This window comes from Dendrobium catenatum, unplaced genomic scaffold (genome assembly GCF_001605985.2).
Source record: "Dendrobium catenatum unplaced genomic scaffold, ASM160598v2 fragScaff_scaffold_9, whole genome shotgun sequence".
Taxonomy (NCBI): Eukaryota; Viridiplantae; Streptophyta; class Magnoliopsida; order Asparagales; family Orchidaceae; genus Dendrobium; species Dendrobium catenatum.
In genome coordinates, this window is record NW_021318471.1 from 1,961,173 (window position 1) to 1,976,036 (window position 14,864).

General features: G+C 41.2%; 1 protein-coding gene across 1 annotated transcript in view; it reads left to right on the forward strand.

Moving 5' to 3' along the window:
- The first annotated feature begins 239 nt into the window (after positions 1 to 239).
- The window catches only part of LOC110092479 (E3 ubiquitin protein ligase RIE1), a 35,234-nt gene continuing 20,609 nt past the window's right edge, over positions 240 to 14,864 (forward strand). Inside the window, exon 1 of the mRNA XM_020817048.2 lies at positions 240 to 973. Coding sequence (XP_020672707.1) covers positions 495 to 973 — 479 coding nt within the window. The 5' untranslated portion in view covers positions 240 to 494. The remainder of the gene's footprint in view (positions 974 to 14,864) is intronic.

Genomic DNA, 14,864 nt, shown 5'->3' on the forward strand with positions numbered 1-14,864 from the left:
CTATCTATCTTAGACTTAATTTGTGAATTTTTTTTTTTAATTTTTAAATTAATTTTCTAGTGACAAAATTTTAAGTTAATTTTTTTATACTAAAAAAGTCATCGAAAACGGTTCGTAGAAGGAGCCTTTGGCTCATGATTTTGACGTAGGAAAAAAAAAAAAAAAAAATTCTTTTAATAACATAAAACCTTCTTATATTAATGGGCTTTAGGGGGTATATTAATGGGCTATAGGCGTAACATCCCTCAGAACAGTACGTATCGGTCAGTCTCGAAACTACTCCCTATCTTCGCCAATCGCCACACCACGAAAGCCAAGCCTGCCAGCACGAGAAGATCCGGGAACAAAACTCCACTTTGCAAAATCCGCCGCATCTCCGCCGATTCATCCACCACTGATGATGCCCACGAAAGTCGCAAAATCTCTTTAAGCCATCATGAATCCCGACTGACCTAGTCGAAGGCACGGTCAAAGAAGAAGCACAGAGGAAAGGTATGGAGGATATAGCTTCTCCGGAGCCGCTTCTGCGGCGATCGCTGGCATCCCGTCAGAACCGTGTTGCAGCGTTTTTGGGTCGTGCGGCGGGGCGGCGTGGGCCGCCGGCGTTGGTGCGAGAAACCGCAGCGCGGCAGCTGGACGAGCGGCGCGCCGATTGGGCCTATTCCCGGCCGGTGGTCGCCGTGGACATAGCGTGGAATCTCTCCTTTGCCGTTGTCTCCGCTTCCGTCATCGCAGCTTCAACATGCGAGCGGCCAAATGTACCCGTGAGGGTTTGGATCGCAGTTTATGCTCTTCAGTGCGTCTTACACGTTGCTCTGGTCTGGTCCGAGTACAGGCGTCGCCGCGGGGACGAGGGGCGGGTTATTGGCGACGAGGAGAGCAGCGGTGAACCGACTGCGTTGGATTTCGGTTCAGTGGATAGTGGGGAGGAGAGCGATGATAGCGGATCAGGTCGCCGGAGCCAGCGGGCTAGGTTTGTGAGAATATATCTTTTTACGTATATTGATTATTATTATTGGATTGGAGCTGTATTTAACTATTTATACAGCTTTTTTCTTTCTGAACTTGACTTTTGATGTAGATATTCTCGGGGTCTGCCTTTAATTTTTGAAATTTAAACCTCCTGGAGCCGCTGTAGAGCCAGCAGGCTACGTTTAGGCGCTTATGAGTTGATTATTTTTTTATTTTTTGGATTGGAGACGCTTTTAGATTGTTTTTTTGTTTCCAAACTTGACTTTTGTATTTAGATATTTTAGGGATTTTCTTCAACTTTCAATTTTCTTGAACACATGTATTGTTTTAGGATAAATACATCTATGAAATAACCTTTGGGTTTGCTAGTTGTGCTACAATGATTTACTACATTTCTACAAGATATCAGAGATGTAATATCCTCATGATCCCTACTGTCTTGCATAATCCGGCAATGACAGAGTCTAATCTCTCCTCAAGCAGTAAAGACCTCTCTATCTCTCAAATGAGATATAACGGAACCACAACTACAACGACAGCTATAACTGTACTCTGTGCCACCAAAAACCCTACCACCAGCTCTCTTGGGGAAAATCACCGCCATTCACTCCTAACTACTTGAGACAAATCCAACCATTAATAGCCTACTATTCTAACAAACTCCATTCTTCTTTTAGATTAAATACCTCATTATAATTGCTAGAGTAATTTGAATGAATTCATATGCTAGTTCTAGTTTCTAACTCATCTCAATGTGTTATAGTAGTTTAATACATTTCTATATGGTCTTAGAGATCTAACAACCTCATGGCAACCGGTATCCCTATTGTGTTCTCTAGCCCGCCAATTCTAACTCTCCTCAAGTAGTGAAGAGTTCTCTATTTCTCAAAAATAAGCCAACCCCATTCCACACCAACTAAATTTCCTCATGTTCAATCTCAAAAATATCATCACAATCCAACTCACCAAAGAAAATCCCCCCATTTGGTTGCTCCTAGATTCTTACAATATTTTAAGGAAAACAACTTTAGTGAGTACCTCAACATATCTCTTCTTGCACCTGCATCGACTATTATTGATGATCATGCCATTTCCCTTCCTAACCCTCACCACACCACCTGGTTGCTTGGGGATCAAAACCTTGGGACAACTATCCCCTCCACCATTTCAACTTCTCTTTTCCCCCATGTTATCTTCCTCTAAACTCATGCAGAAGTCTGTGACACCCTTGACAAGTGACTACAATCATCCAACAAATCTCACCTCATGCAGCTCAAAAATGAACAACACAATATCTCTATGGGTACTTAAACTATGACTCAATACTTATCTACCATCAAATCCAAAATTGATTCTATTGCAGCCATTGGGGCCACCCTCGATCTCGAGGATATCATCCTTTGCATCCTTAATGGCTTACCACCTAGCTATAATGCCTTAAAAGCATCCATTCGAACCACTCTTCAACCCATTAGCCTCTACGACCCATATTCCTTCTTTGCAGCGAAGGCACAAATTTTGTTGTGTTGCCGCAAAAGAATTGTAAGCTCTTTGAATCTCCAAACTAGAAATTATTCTCACCATCGCCTGTGGCTGCATTTGTTATGCTCTGTCTTGCCCCTCAAGCAACCCGAGGCAGAGTACCTCACCCAAGTTTTCACATAATTGCATTGCAGCTTACCTCCTTTAAGGAGGTCGAACAAGGTAGCCAACAACCACATGACAAATCCATGACAAATTTGGTCACTCTGCTGCTAAATGTAGGCATTGCACCAACCTTCACTATGAAACTACTTCTCCTTATGGGCTTTACTTATAAATACAAGAAATTGGTATCTTGTTACTGACACCACAACCTATCTCACACCAAACCAAACTCAATAGTCCAACGTTTCTGTTTAAAATGTCACACTACAAATTACCATTTTCATTGGACAAACATCACCATTCTTCACAAACTTTAGGGCCTACTACCAATTCAGACTCGTAGCTCATCTTATGCCAACTCCTTTGCTCGCTTGTTCCTTGTTGCATACTCCTGGCTGTTAATCATTCAATCATTGCTATAGATCTTTTGATGCCTACGACTGCACAATGAAGGACCTTCATACCAACCAAATTCTTCTCCTGGGTCCTTGCCACAATGGCTTTTACCCAATTCACTAATCACCATCTTCTCTTTACTTGAAATTTGAAACTGCTTTGCTATCCAACAATGTTTTGACGACCATATAAAACCAATGCTTGGGCCACCCAAATCAATAGGTTCTCACTTCAATAGCAAAATAATCAAATATTATATGCTTTTCTTCTCCTTTTTAGCTATGCACTTCATGTAACTTGGCCAACAACCATTGTTTAACATTCCCCAAATCTATGTCATGTAGCTTGCATCCTCTAAAACTAATACACTTTGATGTATGGGGACTTTTCTCAACCATTTCAAATCAAAGATGCAAATATTGTTTTACTTTTGGATGACTTTTCTATAGTTTGGGTATATTCCATGATTTGAGAAGGGATTGAAAGTTTGCACTGGTATATTCGCCTCTTTTGTTTGAGCTAGGGGTTTTTATAGAGGTGAATTATCCACCTCCTTAGTTGCGAGCAGCTCTAGAGCAAAATGGTATCGCCTAATGCAAACACAAGCACCTAATCGAAACCTTTTGAACACTTCTAATCCAAGCCTACCTACCTCATAACCTTTGGGTTGATGCCCTTCATATGGTGGCATATTCTATAAACCGATTTCCATCTCCAATAATAAACAATCGATCACCATACCATTTACGATAAGACAAACCCCTTTCTTATGCTCACCTTCCTTTACTCCCACACTTTAATATCAAATTAGCTCCAAAGTTCGTCCTCTGCTTCTTTCTCGGATAGAACTTTGCCTATGCGGGCCACAAATGCTTCAAAACTCTTAGCTACAAAATAATCCTTTCTCAGCATATTCAATTCAACAAAAACATCTTTCCCTTCTATTATCTAATCATCACATCCACTACTCAACAAGCACACATCTCCACAGTAACTCTTTGTTGACTTCATGTTGCTAAATCCTTGGGTAGGTTTGATGTTGCAACTACCATTTTCATATTACCATGAATTTAGTGCGTTCATTGTTTTAAATCCTTGACATTTATCTCCAGAGGTACGTTACTTTGTTTGTTTGAATTGCCCATCTTAGGAACATTTCCTTGATGATTTACATGCTCACCAACTTGAAGGGCCCTATTGAAAATCTTCTGCATTGCATTTCGTTGGCTAGAAATGTTTTTTTATGGTTGTGAAAGGAACAGATAGGGAAGAAGAGTATAAAACTAATTGTGAAATTAGCAAACAAAAGTTTTTGAGTCGGCTATATTTTCTTTCTTTCTGCTACATTAGTGTTTTATTCTTATATTAGAGATGGATAGGGCTATTTTACTGGAAAGACTACTGAGGGCATTGATGCTATCAAAACAATAACTTATAACATTGCAAATAATTCAATTTCTTGGAACTATTATGTGCTACTGGACTTAAAGACACATTCTATCTGTTTTTAACTCCGAAGGTCCTTGAACTATGCTCTGTTGGTTTTATGTAATAATGAAAACGACAATTTCTACCTCTAGGAAAATGACCATACTTCTGTTTAATGGAGAAGATAACAAATACTCCTAAAATGATCTAGTTTAAGTTTAAATCTGATAGGAATACTTGAGTTCGCAAGTAACCCTAAGGGTAATACTTGAGTTCACAAGCAAACAAGAGATTCTCAATTCGAGAGGAGAATCGTCTCTCTCAAATCTCTAGACAAGAGAGTCTAGAACCCAAGTTGCCAATGAACCCTAATTGAGAACAAATCAAAACATAATCTCTCCTTAAACATCTCATACTCTTTAATACAAAGACTTTCTTAATCTAATTTCCCTCCTAAGCTCTAGCCGCCCCCTCCTTTCAATTTGCAATCAATTGGCTTAGTGGGATTGGCTTAGTTGGGCCCACCATGTGGGCGGGCAAGAGAAAGGGAGGCGGTTCAGGGTGAACCGGCCTAACAATACCTGAGTCAGTTCAGGGTGAAACATCAGTTTACTTGTTTTAGACCTGAGTCAGTTCAGGGTGAACCGGCCTAACAATACCACCATCTTAAAGAATCACCTTGTCCTCAAGGTGAAAACAAGTAAACTGATGTTTCACCCTCTTATATGGCTCCCATGTGGCCTTGTAATCAGGAAGGTTCTTCCACTTGATCAACACTTCCTTAGTTCCATCTTATTTCTAGCGAGCCCCCATCAGCTCTAAGGGTTCCAGAATCACCTTTAAATCCTCAGTAAGTGTCGCAGGTAACTCGGGACTGGCTGTATAGTCACCAATGGCCATTCTCAACTGACATACATGAAAAACTGGATGTATAGTCACCGTTGGTGATAGTTTCAGTCGATATACTACTGCTCCGACCATCTCCAGCACTTCATAAGGTCCAAAGTACTTTGGAGCAAACTTCTCATTCCTCCTGTTGGTGACTGCCTTCTGTCTGTATGGTCGGATCTTTAAAAACAGCCTCTCCCCCACTTCGAATTGGATGTCCTTCCTATGCGCATCAACTTATTTTTTCATAATCTTTTAGGCTCTCATTAGATGTCTCTTCAACTCCTCTAGCACTCTATCCTTCTCCTCCAAGTACTCATCTACTGAAGAAACTGAAGTACTGCTACTCCCAAAGTGCACCAAGTGGGGAGGATCATGTTCGTACGCCACCTTGAATGGGGTCATCTGAGAAGCAGAATGAAAAGATGTATTGTACCAGTACTCAGCCCATGATAGCCACTTGACCCATAGCTTGGATGTCTCCGACGCAGCATCTCAGGTAATTCTTTAAGCTCCTATTGACTACTTTTGTTTGGCCATCCGTCTGTGGGTGATAAGCTGTGCTCCTCTTTAGAATTGTCCCCTGTAATCTAAACAACTCCCTCCAAAAGTGGCTGGGGAGCACCTTATCTCTATCTGATACTATCGCCTCTGGTACTACATGCAATCTGACCATCTCTCTAGTGAAAGCTGAAGCCATTGTCACCGTGGTGTAAGGGTGTCGGAGGGGAATGAAATGAGCATACTTGCTCAATCTGTCCACCACCACTAAAATCACCGTGAAACCTTATGAACGGGGCAGCCCATCTGTGAAGTCCATGTATATCTCCTCCCATACTCGTCCTGGTAGAATAAACGACTGTAGTAGTCCTCCTGATGACATAGCCAGATATTTGTTTCTTTGACAGATCTCACATTTGGCCACCATCTTCTCTATATCTTTATGCATCCCCTTCTAGTAGTGCTCCGAAGCTAGTCTCCTGTATGTCTTCTGCAATCCTGAATGACCCCCAACAATACTTTCATGAAACTCTCGGAGTAAGTTTGGGATGTGGATCAAAGTCCGATGCATCACAAACCTTCCCTGATATAGCAGTCTGCCCCCCTCCAATGAGTACCTTGGGTGGCTTTGGCTATCCTCTTTCCTCATTAAATTTGCCATGATCTTTCCCAAATCCTCATCCCTAGCACTTTCCTCTCTGATGACCTCTCAATTTAGCATCAAAGGAACATATAGTGCCACTGTCTGCAGCTCCCCCATACACCTGGACAAGGCATCTGCCGCCTTGTTCTCCACTCCTGGCCTGTACTGAATCTCAAAATCGTACCCCAACAACTTGGACAGCCACTTCTGATGCTCCTCTGTAACCATCCGCTATTCCAGCAGGTATTTCAAGCTTCGCTGATCTATCTTGACAATGAAATGCCTCACTAGTAAGTAGGGCCGCCACTTCTGGATGGCCAAAATGATGGCCATTAACTCTCTCTCATAGACTGACTTCAACCTGGCTCTAGCAGTCAACACCTGATTGAAATAAGCAATGAGCCTATAACTATGCATAAGCACTGCACCCAACCCGTACCCGGACGCATTTGTCTCCACTATGAAGATCTGAGTAAAATCTGGCAAAGCAAGGATCGGTACCGTAGTCATAGCCTTGTTCAAGCTCTCAAACGCTGATGTGGCCACCTCCCTCCATAGGAAACCGTCCTTCTTCAATTGCTCAGTGAGTGGCTATGTTATGGTGCTGTATCTCTTTACAAACATTATGTAGTAACCTGTCAGTCCTAGGAATCCCCTCAGCTCTTTCAGATTTTTAGGCACTGGCCATTTCAGCATTGTCTCAATTTTTGACTGATCTACTGCCACCCCTTCTTTTGATACAACATGGCCCAAGTACTCTACACTAACTTGTGCGAAGCAGCACTTCTTCAAGTTGGCTCTCAGCTGGTGCTCCTGCAGCACTTGTAACTCCCTTTTTAAATGCTCCCAGTGCTCCTCTTCTATCCTGTTGTAGACTAGGATGTCATCGAAGAATAACAGTACAAATCGTTTGAGATAAGTTTGAAAACCTTATTCATAAGTGTCTGGAAAGTGGCTGGAGCATTGGTGAGGCCAAAAGACATCACTAGGAACTCATTGTGTCCCCCATGAGTTCTGAAGGCAGTCTTGGACACATCCTCCTTCATTCGAAATTGATGGTATTCTGATTTCAAATCCATCTTGTTGAAGATCACTGTTCCACTCAATTCATCTAACAACTTGTCAATAACGGGTATGAGAAACTTGTCAGGTATAATTTTCTTGTTGAGCACCATGTAGTCCATACATAATCTCCAATTGTCATCTTTCTTCTTCACCAATAGAACTGGACTAGAGAATGGACTAATGTTGGGTCTGATGATTCTTGCCTCCAGCATCTCTCTATTCAACTTTTCAATTTCATCTTTCTGAAACTGAGGGTAGCGATAAGGTCGTACGCTGATGAGTGACAGACCCTTCAAAATGATGGCTTGCTCCTGCTCCCTCTACGGCAAAAATCCTTGAGGTGACTGAAACACCTCTTGGAATTGCTGAATCAACGGCTGTATGGAGAGGGGTATGTCCCTTTCCTCTTCTAATCTAGCTCCCTCCAAACTGTGCAGCTCCACCAAATATCCTCTACCCGCCAACTGTATATCCATCACCATAGTTTTAAGAGAAATTATAGATTTGGATAGCCCTGTATCTCCCTTAATTACCACTTTCCTTTTCATCTACCATCAACTCCATATGAGTGCTTCCCAATTCGTCTTGGTGTCTCCCAAAGTCTGCAGCCATTTCATCCCTAGGATGACATCTGTACTCCCTAACTTCAGTGGAAGAAAATCTTCTCTCACCTGAATCTCCTGGATAGTTAATCGCAGTCCTCTGCAAATCCCCGGCCTTTCTCCACCTTCCTTGTACCCATCATCATCCCATAACAACCAGTATCCACCAATCTCACTCCCAATTGGTCGACGACCAGAGTGGAAATGAAATTGTGAGTAGCCCTACTATCAATTAACACCACCACCTCACTGTCCTCTATCTCCCCCTTTACCTTCATGACATGATTCGTAATGAATCCTACCACCGAGTTTAGGGAAATCTCGGCCAGATCCAAATGCAGCTTCTCCTCCATCTCCTCCTCTAACCCCTCCTCTAACCCCTCGTCATCACAGACGGTGATAATTTGAAGAGTTTGATCATTGCACCGATGTCCTGGCGTATACTTCTCATCGCACCTGAAGCACAACTCCTAAGCCCTCTTCTCTTGCATCTCCTTCTCTATCAGCCGCTTTAAATTTCCCCTACTCCCTCCTACTGTCTTCTCCCTGGTGGTCTCCCGACTTCCTCCTGTTGCTGGACCTTTAGGTGTTAGATGGGTGGTCGCCATCCTGTAAGTGCTCCCTATGCTGTTACTACTGGCTCTCCTCTCCAGATTTCTCTAATTTTCAACTAGCTGTGTCAACTTCATGGCCTCCCCTATGTCACGAGGCATTAGAACCTTCACTGCTGTTCGGATCTCTGCCTTCAACCCCTTCATGAAATTCCCCTCCACTACAGTATCTGATAATCGCTCCACCGTACTGACTAGGTGCTCAAACTGCTCCCGGTAGTCTGTTGATCCCTACTGTGTCAAAGCAAAGAACTGCTCATAGAAATCTCCTCCCCAGTCGGTTTGTAAATGTTATATTATGCAGTCCTTCAATTCCCTCCAGTTTCTCATAGGTCTCCTATGGTCTCCACTGGTATCATGACAGAGCCTTTCCTTCCAAGCACAAGCCTGCTGCTGTCAGCTTCTCCTCATTCGTCAGCCCATTTACGGCGAAGTACCTCTCCACCTTATAAATCCACCCATAAGCATCATTCCTTTCAAATATGGGCATCTTCAATTTCCTCATCTTCTGATCTCCACCATTCCCTCTTATTCTTCCTTAGCCTCCCCTCTCCCAAGTGCTCGTCCATCCCCACGTCTCCCGGTCTTCCCTTGCCATGACATAGCCCAAACCCCCTTCGAATTTCCCCTTTGTTTATTCAAAATCAGCACCTCGACGATCATAGTATCCCTCCTCGCATTCCCTATATCCACCTCCTCTTTATTCTCTTTGGACAGGCTTCAAATGGGATATTCTTCTTTCTCCTTCCGTGATTTTCTCCTCATCTTCATCCCCACGGATTTCAGAATTCGTGCTTTTCTCTTCCACCCTTTTTGCCACGGAAGCCGCCGTTTGGTTGTACGTTGTAGATTTCCAACATTTTCTTCATCATGTCCCGGTGATTGATTACTTGTCCTTCCATGAAGGAATTCCTTTCCTTCACCGTTGTCTTGATTTGATCCATCTCCCCTTCAAGCCTTTCTTCAAGCGCATCTATTTTTCTTGGTTGCCATCTCGATCCGGATTGTTGTAGATCCAAAAATTCTGAATTTGGATTACAAAAACAACAACTTTCTCCTTTCCTGGCCAAAAATCAGTCGCAGGAGTTCGCCCAAATCAGCCCACGAACAATCTCAAGATTTACTCTGATACCAATTTGATAGGAAATGCTTGAGTTCGCAAGTAACCCTAAGGGTAATACTTGAGTTCGCAAGCAATCCAGAGATCCTCAATTCGAGAGGAGGATTGTGATACGCTCTAGGGTTCCCAAGTTTGGGTTTGCCCTAATGCTCCTTCAAAGAAAGAATTTCTCCACCAAATCCAAAAAAAATAAACACAAGAGGGATGAGAGGAAGAGCAAGAACCTTTGCATTCAAAATCCAAGGGAAAACAAGATACAATTTGTCCACTTCGAGAAGGACAAGGTCTCCCACTACAAACCCTAGAAAAACAAGAGAAAGAAACTAAGGAGGCTAAGAGAAAACTCAAATCTTTCATAACCCTAGAAATCCCCCCTTAATCCCTACTTATAGTAAGCAAAAGACCAAACCAAACCCACTAGTGGGCTGCCCAAGCTGAACCGCCCAGCTCAGGCCAGACCCGAGCCAAACCGGTCCAGAAATGGACCGGTTCCGCTCAAGCCGAAGCCCCCGCGCTCCGCGTCAACCGGACACGGCCCGCGTCGCCTTCGGCGGATCGACCCGCGCGGTCTCCTTCCCGGCCGATGCTGCATGCTCCGGGGCCCCATTCCTCTGCCGGCCGGCGGCGGCCCGCACGCCTCCTCCTCTGCCGGTCGGCGGCGGCCCGCACCCAAATCTCTAGACAAGCGAGTCTAGAGCCCAAGTCGCCAAGGAACCCTAATTGAGACAAATCAAAACATAATCCCTCCCTAAACATCTCATGCTCTTAGATACAAAAACCTTCCTAATCTAATTTCTCTCCCAAGCTCTAGCTGCCCCCTCCTTTTCAATTTGAAATCAATTGTCTAGTTGGGCCCACCATGTGGGTGGGCAAGAGAAAGGGAGGAAGATAGATTCAGCGTGAACCGGCCTAACAAAATCCATTAAATTTTCTTGGCAGTTATGCAATTAATAGATTTGAACATTCTATTTGTCACGCAGTCTATAATTTCTGAATTTTTGCTGATCATACATTTGTGTTGATATGAAGAGGTACTTTTGATCCTTTTATGCTGTTTTTCCCTTTTATGTAACGACTTGTTTGGGGTTAGGATTATTTTCTGGGGACCATGCCCATTTCATGATTCAATTATCCTTTGGCTTGCATTTAACTGTATTCCTTCCCTTTATGTGGTACTTGCCACATAGTGTCTTTGTATTCAACTTCATGTTTGAGTTATATTGTTTTAATTGTTCATCTGAACATGGCAATTCAAGCATTCATGATCTATTATTTTCAGTTTTGTTTTGTTAATTTTCTTTTTATGGCCCATATGGCACTGTTAGCACAATGCTATTGCTTTTATCATGTATGCCTTGCTAGGAGTTACTACGCATTACATAAATTTATATGCAATTGTTTGGTTGTCTGGTTTCTTAGGCATGTTGATGCAACTTAAGTTCCTAAACCTTTTAGGAAACACTTAGTCATGCAATTAAGAAACTTCATTTCAATAAAGCATACACAAACACAAACCGAGAGAGACTTGGTAGAAAACAAACATTTGAAATTGTTTAGAAAAATCACATAGGAAAGAAAGATACAAAACACATAAATAAAAAGCAACCCTCAGACCAACAACGACGGGTCACATCACATGCAATTCACAAAACTAGGAAAAGATGCTCAAATGAAAGATCTAGCTAATAATCCATCACTGAAATTTTGATCCGGCACAAGTATGCACTCCTCAGGTAAATACCAATAAAACAAAGTAACAACACCATCTCACAACTCACAATATTTAGAGAAGAAAGATATATATGGAAGGGAAACCGTGGAGAGAATAAGTAGAAAGAAGATCGAGATGTAGTATTAAGGGATAGAGGAAAGATTAGCTTGCAAGCCACGAAGAACCCTCAAGTTGAAATTTTCTTCTAAAAAAACTATCCTCAACAAGAGAATTTCAGCCACTTTATATAGGAGGGGAAATGGGCATATAATTGTTTAATTAAATGAGCAAACATTTCAACCAATAAAAACAAACCAAATCATCTCTCAAAGGAGAAGCCGAAGCACCAAGCATAGGAATCAGCAAAAGGGGAAAACCAAAGCAGCCAAATCAGCAAGGGGGAGGAATCCCAAGCAGCCAAATTAGCAAGGGGGAAGAACCGAATAGCCAAAAGGAAGAGGGGAAGAATCCCAAACAACTAAATCAGCAAGGGGGAAAACCAAACAGCCAAAGAGGGGAGGGGAAGTAAGATCAAACCCAATGTTATAAACCAACCCGAGAAGTCAACCCCAGCATGATCATTGGTTGTTTTCTATCATTGAGCAATACAAAAATACATAGCATCCAATATGACAATACAAAAATAAAATACATATAACGTAAATTCTTGACTACATCACATGTTGTTTTCCTTGACTAATGAACCTTTTACCCTAAGCTTTGTTTGTAAATTTGTTGTGCATTAACCAACCAGGCTTTTGGCTTATTGTCTGCTAGTTAGTATACACAGCATATCTTGACTAACCAATAGAGCCTGATAATGTGAACTTCTATTGTTGGGTGAAGATACCTCAGTCAAATCATTTATCATCACATGTTCTGCACTTCAGTTTCTCCATGCAGAGCTCTGGTTGTAGCATGCCTACAGAGGGTTGTGGAGTATGCGAAATAACTCTCATAAAAGAAAATGGATAACATAACTCGTGCCTTTACTCAATTAGTAAGGCATCTTTTGAGAATGAGTTTAGCCTCTTTGTAATATGCTTGAATTTTGGTATCCTATCCTGACTCAGGGCACGATGATGAGATAGGAGAATCAAATAAGCATTTTTTATGCATACAATAGGGTTCTTCTTTGTTGATATTTGTGTGTGCGTTGTTGTTATGGATAAGTTTAAGCTGCTAATACCATCTTTCTAAGAATTTGATTTAGAAATGAGAGATTTTATATTCTAACACAATGCCATCTTTTAAAATCTTCTGCACATCATCTTTCTCAAACGATCATAATGGTTTAGACCTTATTTTGAGGAGAATCACCACTATAAGTTTTGTAGCGTAACCTCATTTTTGAGGTTACATACACACATCCTCATATACATGCTTAGACACTCATTAGGAAAGTTGGCTACAAAGGAGTTTAGATGCTCACTGCTAGATATTCTTTGATCTTTTTCTCCCTCGTCGCTTCTCTTTATCGTAGCACTATTGCTCTCAAGTGATGGATATTTCTCCTTGGATAACCTTATAATGGGCGTAGATCACTCGACCAAATCATTATGAATTTTGTGCATTCTCTTTGTGTTGCTATTATTCTCTTAGCCTGATCTAGAAGTGTTACTTTCATTTTCTCATTCTTGAACTCTTTACACTAGTCATTTTTTCGGGTACGCTAGTTTGTGTCGTTCACATCGTTGGCATTGTTTGTAGAAGATTTATCAGTGCTTATGAAGAAAAGGAGCCATGGAGGAAGAACACCATCACAATAGTAGCATTCATTCAAAATCTTATCCACAACCAAATTTGGTGTGTTCAAAACATTATATTAGAGAACTCTCTTGCATACTAACAATAACACTTTAGGCACCTGTGAACAATTGGATACTCACTTCGAAGACACCTACAAACTTGTTATCCTTATGGAAGTTGTCAATGCAACATACGCTTTCCAACCTCCTCTTTTCGCCGAACTTTTTCGCATATTCAACAAGGGAAAAGAGATTTTGATCTAGGATATTCCTTTCTTTCCACATGCAATAAGCATTGCACATAACTCTCCCTTTGCATTGAAACTTCTAGAAAAATTCATTCCATTGAAGTTTGAGACTCCGAAACTTGAGTTCTTTCAAGGTTGCCATTTGGAGGTGGTTCATTTTTTTATCTTCTTCCATCATTGACAAAAATGAAGGATAAAGCTAGGGGGAGTATGTATCGAGGTTCAATAAAGCCTCCAATGATATCATTGATGGAGGTAAGTCCATAACTAAAGGTACCTTCACTTTTGGTTTGCAATCTCTTGAAAAATCCTCGCAGCTCTATATTGGAGCTGCTGTAGAAAATAATAAAATTCATTATCAGAGGAATTTGTAAATGTGTCTGAGTTGGTGATAAAAAAAGATTGAGCAAGCATCGACTAACCTTGAGAAGAGAAGCAAGAAGACTAACTCCGCCCCCCTCAACAAGCTGACCAGGAAGTTCTAAATTATTATAATGCACAAAAGTACTATAAAGCTCAATTACTACCTTTCAACCAACCACTTGTCATTTTCATGTTAGCCATTTGGAAGACTATGTTTAAATGGCCTGGTTATATGAGAAAGCTTGTCTAAGAGAAAAGAAAATTTAAAGTATTGTTTATACCATAATGATCATGACCTTGAAATCAAGGACTATAAAGTATTTAAAGATTGCTTGAGGAGTTAATCAAGAAAGCATATCTAATGGAATTTATCGCCAAGCGTTGAGATCGAAAGAAACTTGGAGAACAACAACATACCGCGCCCTAAGAGACCATACAGATCATTAAAGTCATGTAAGCTATCATCATGGTGCATGCAATTTTTGAAGCAATCTCATATTGAAGTTTCAAGAGATTCACCTAGTTTAAAGTTTACTCATCCTCTTGTTCAACCACTCTATTTGCTCACCTTTTTTGATAGTGATTTGTCATCATTTGGGAACTATTATAATTACACAATCATAGTTTCTGTTGTAATTAATCATGAAGAAGTTCTTCATATTGTTATCTACACCAAGAGTTTTGTGAATATCCTCTTGAGTTCCAGAAACTTTTTAGGATTCTGTGACAACCTAAAGCTTCTTATTATTTTTATTGTAGAGGTCATCTAATATCTCCATCTTTTGAAGGGCCTTTTGAAATTTATTCAGGATTGATTAAATTGAATATCGTAAAATCTTTCTTATCGACCATGTGCAATAACCTATAATTCACGGTAAAAATGTCTTATATCAACTCAATCACCTTACATTGTTACTTATT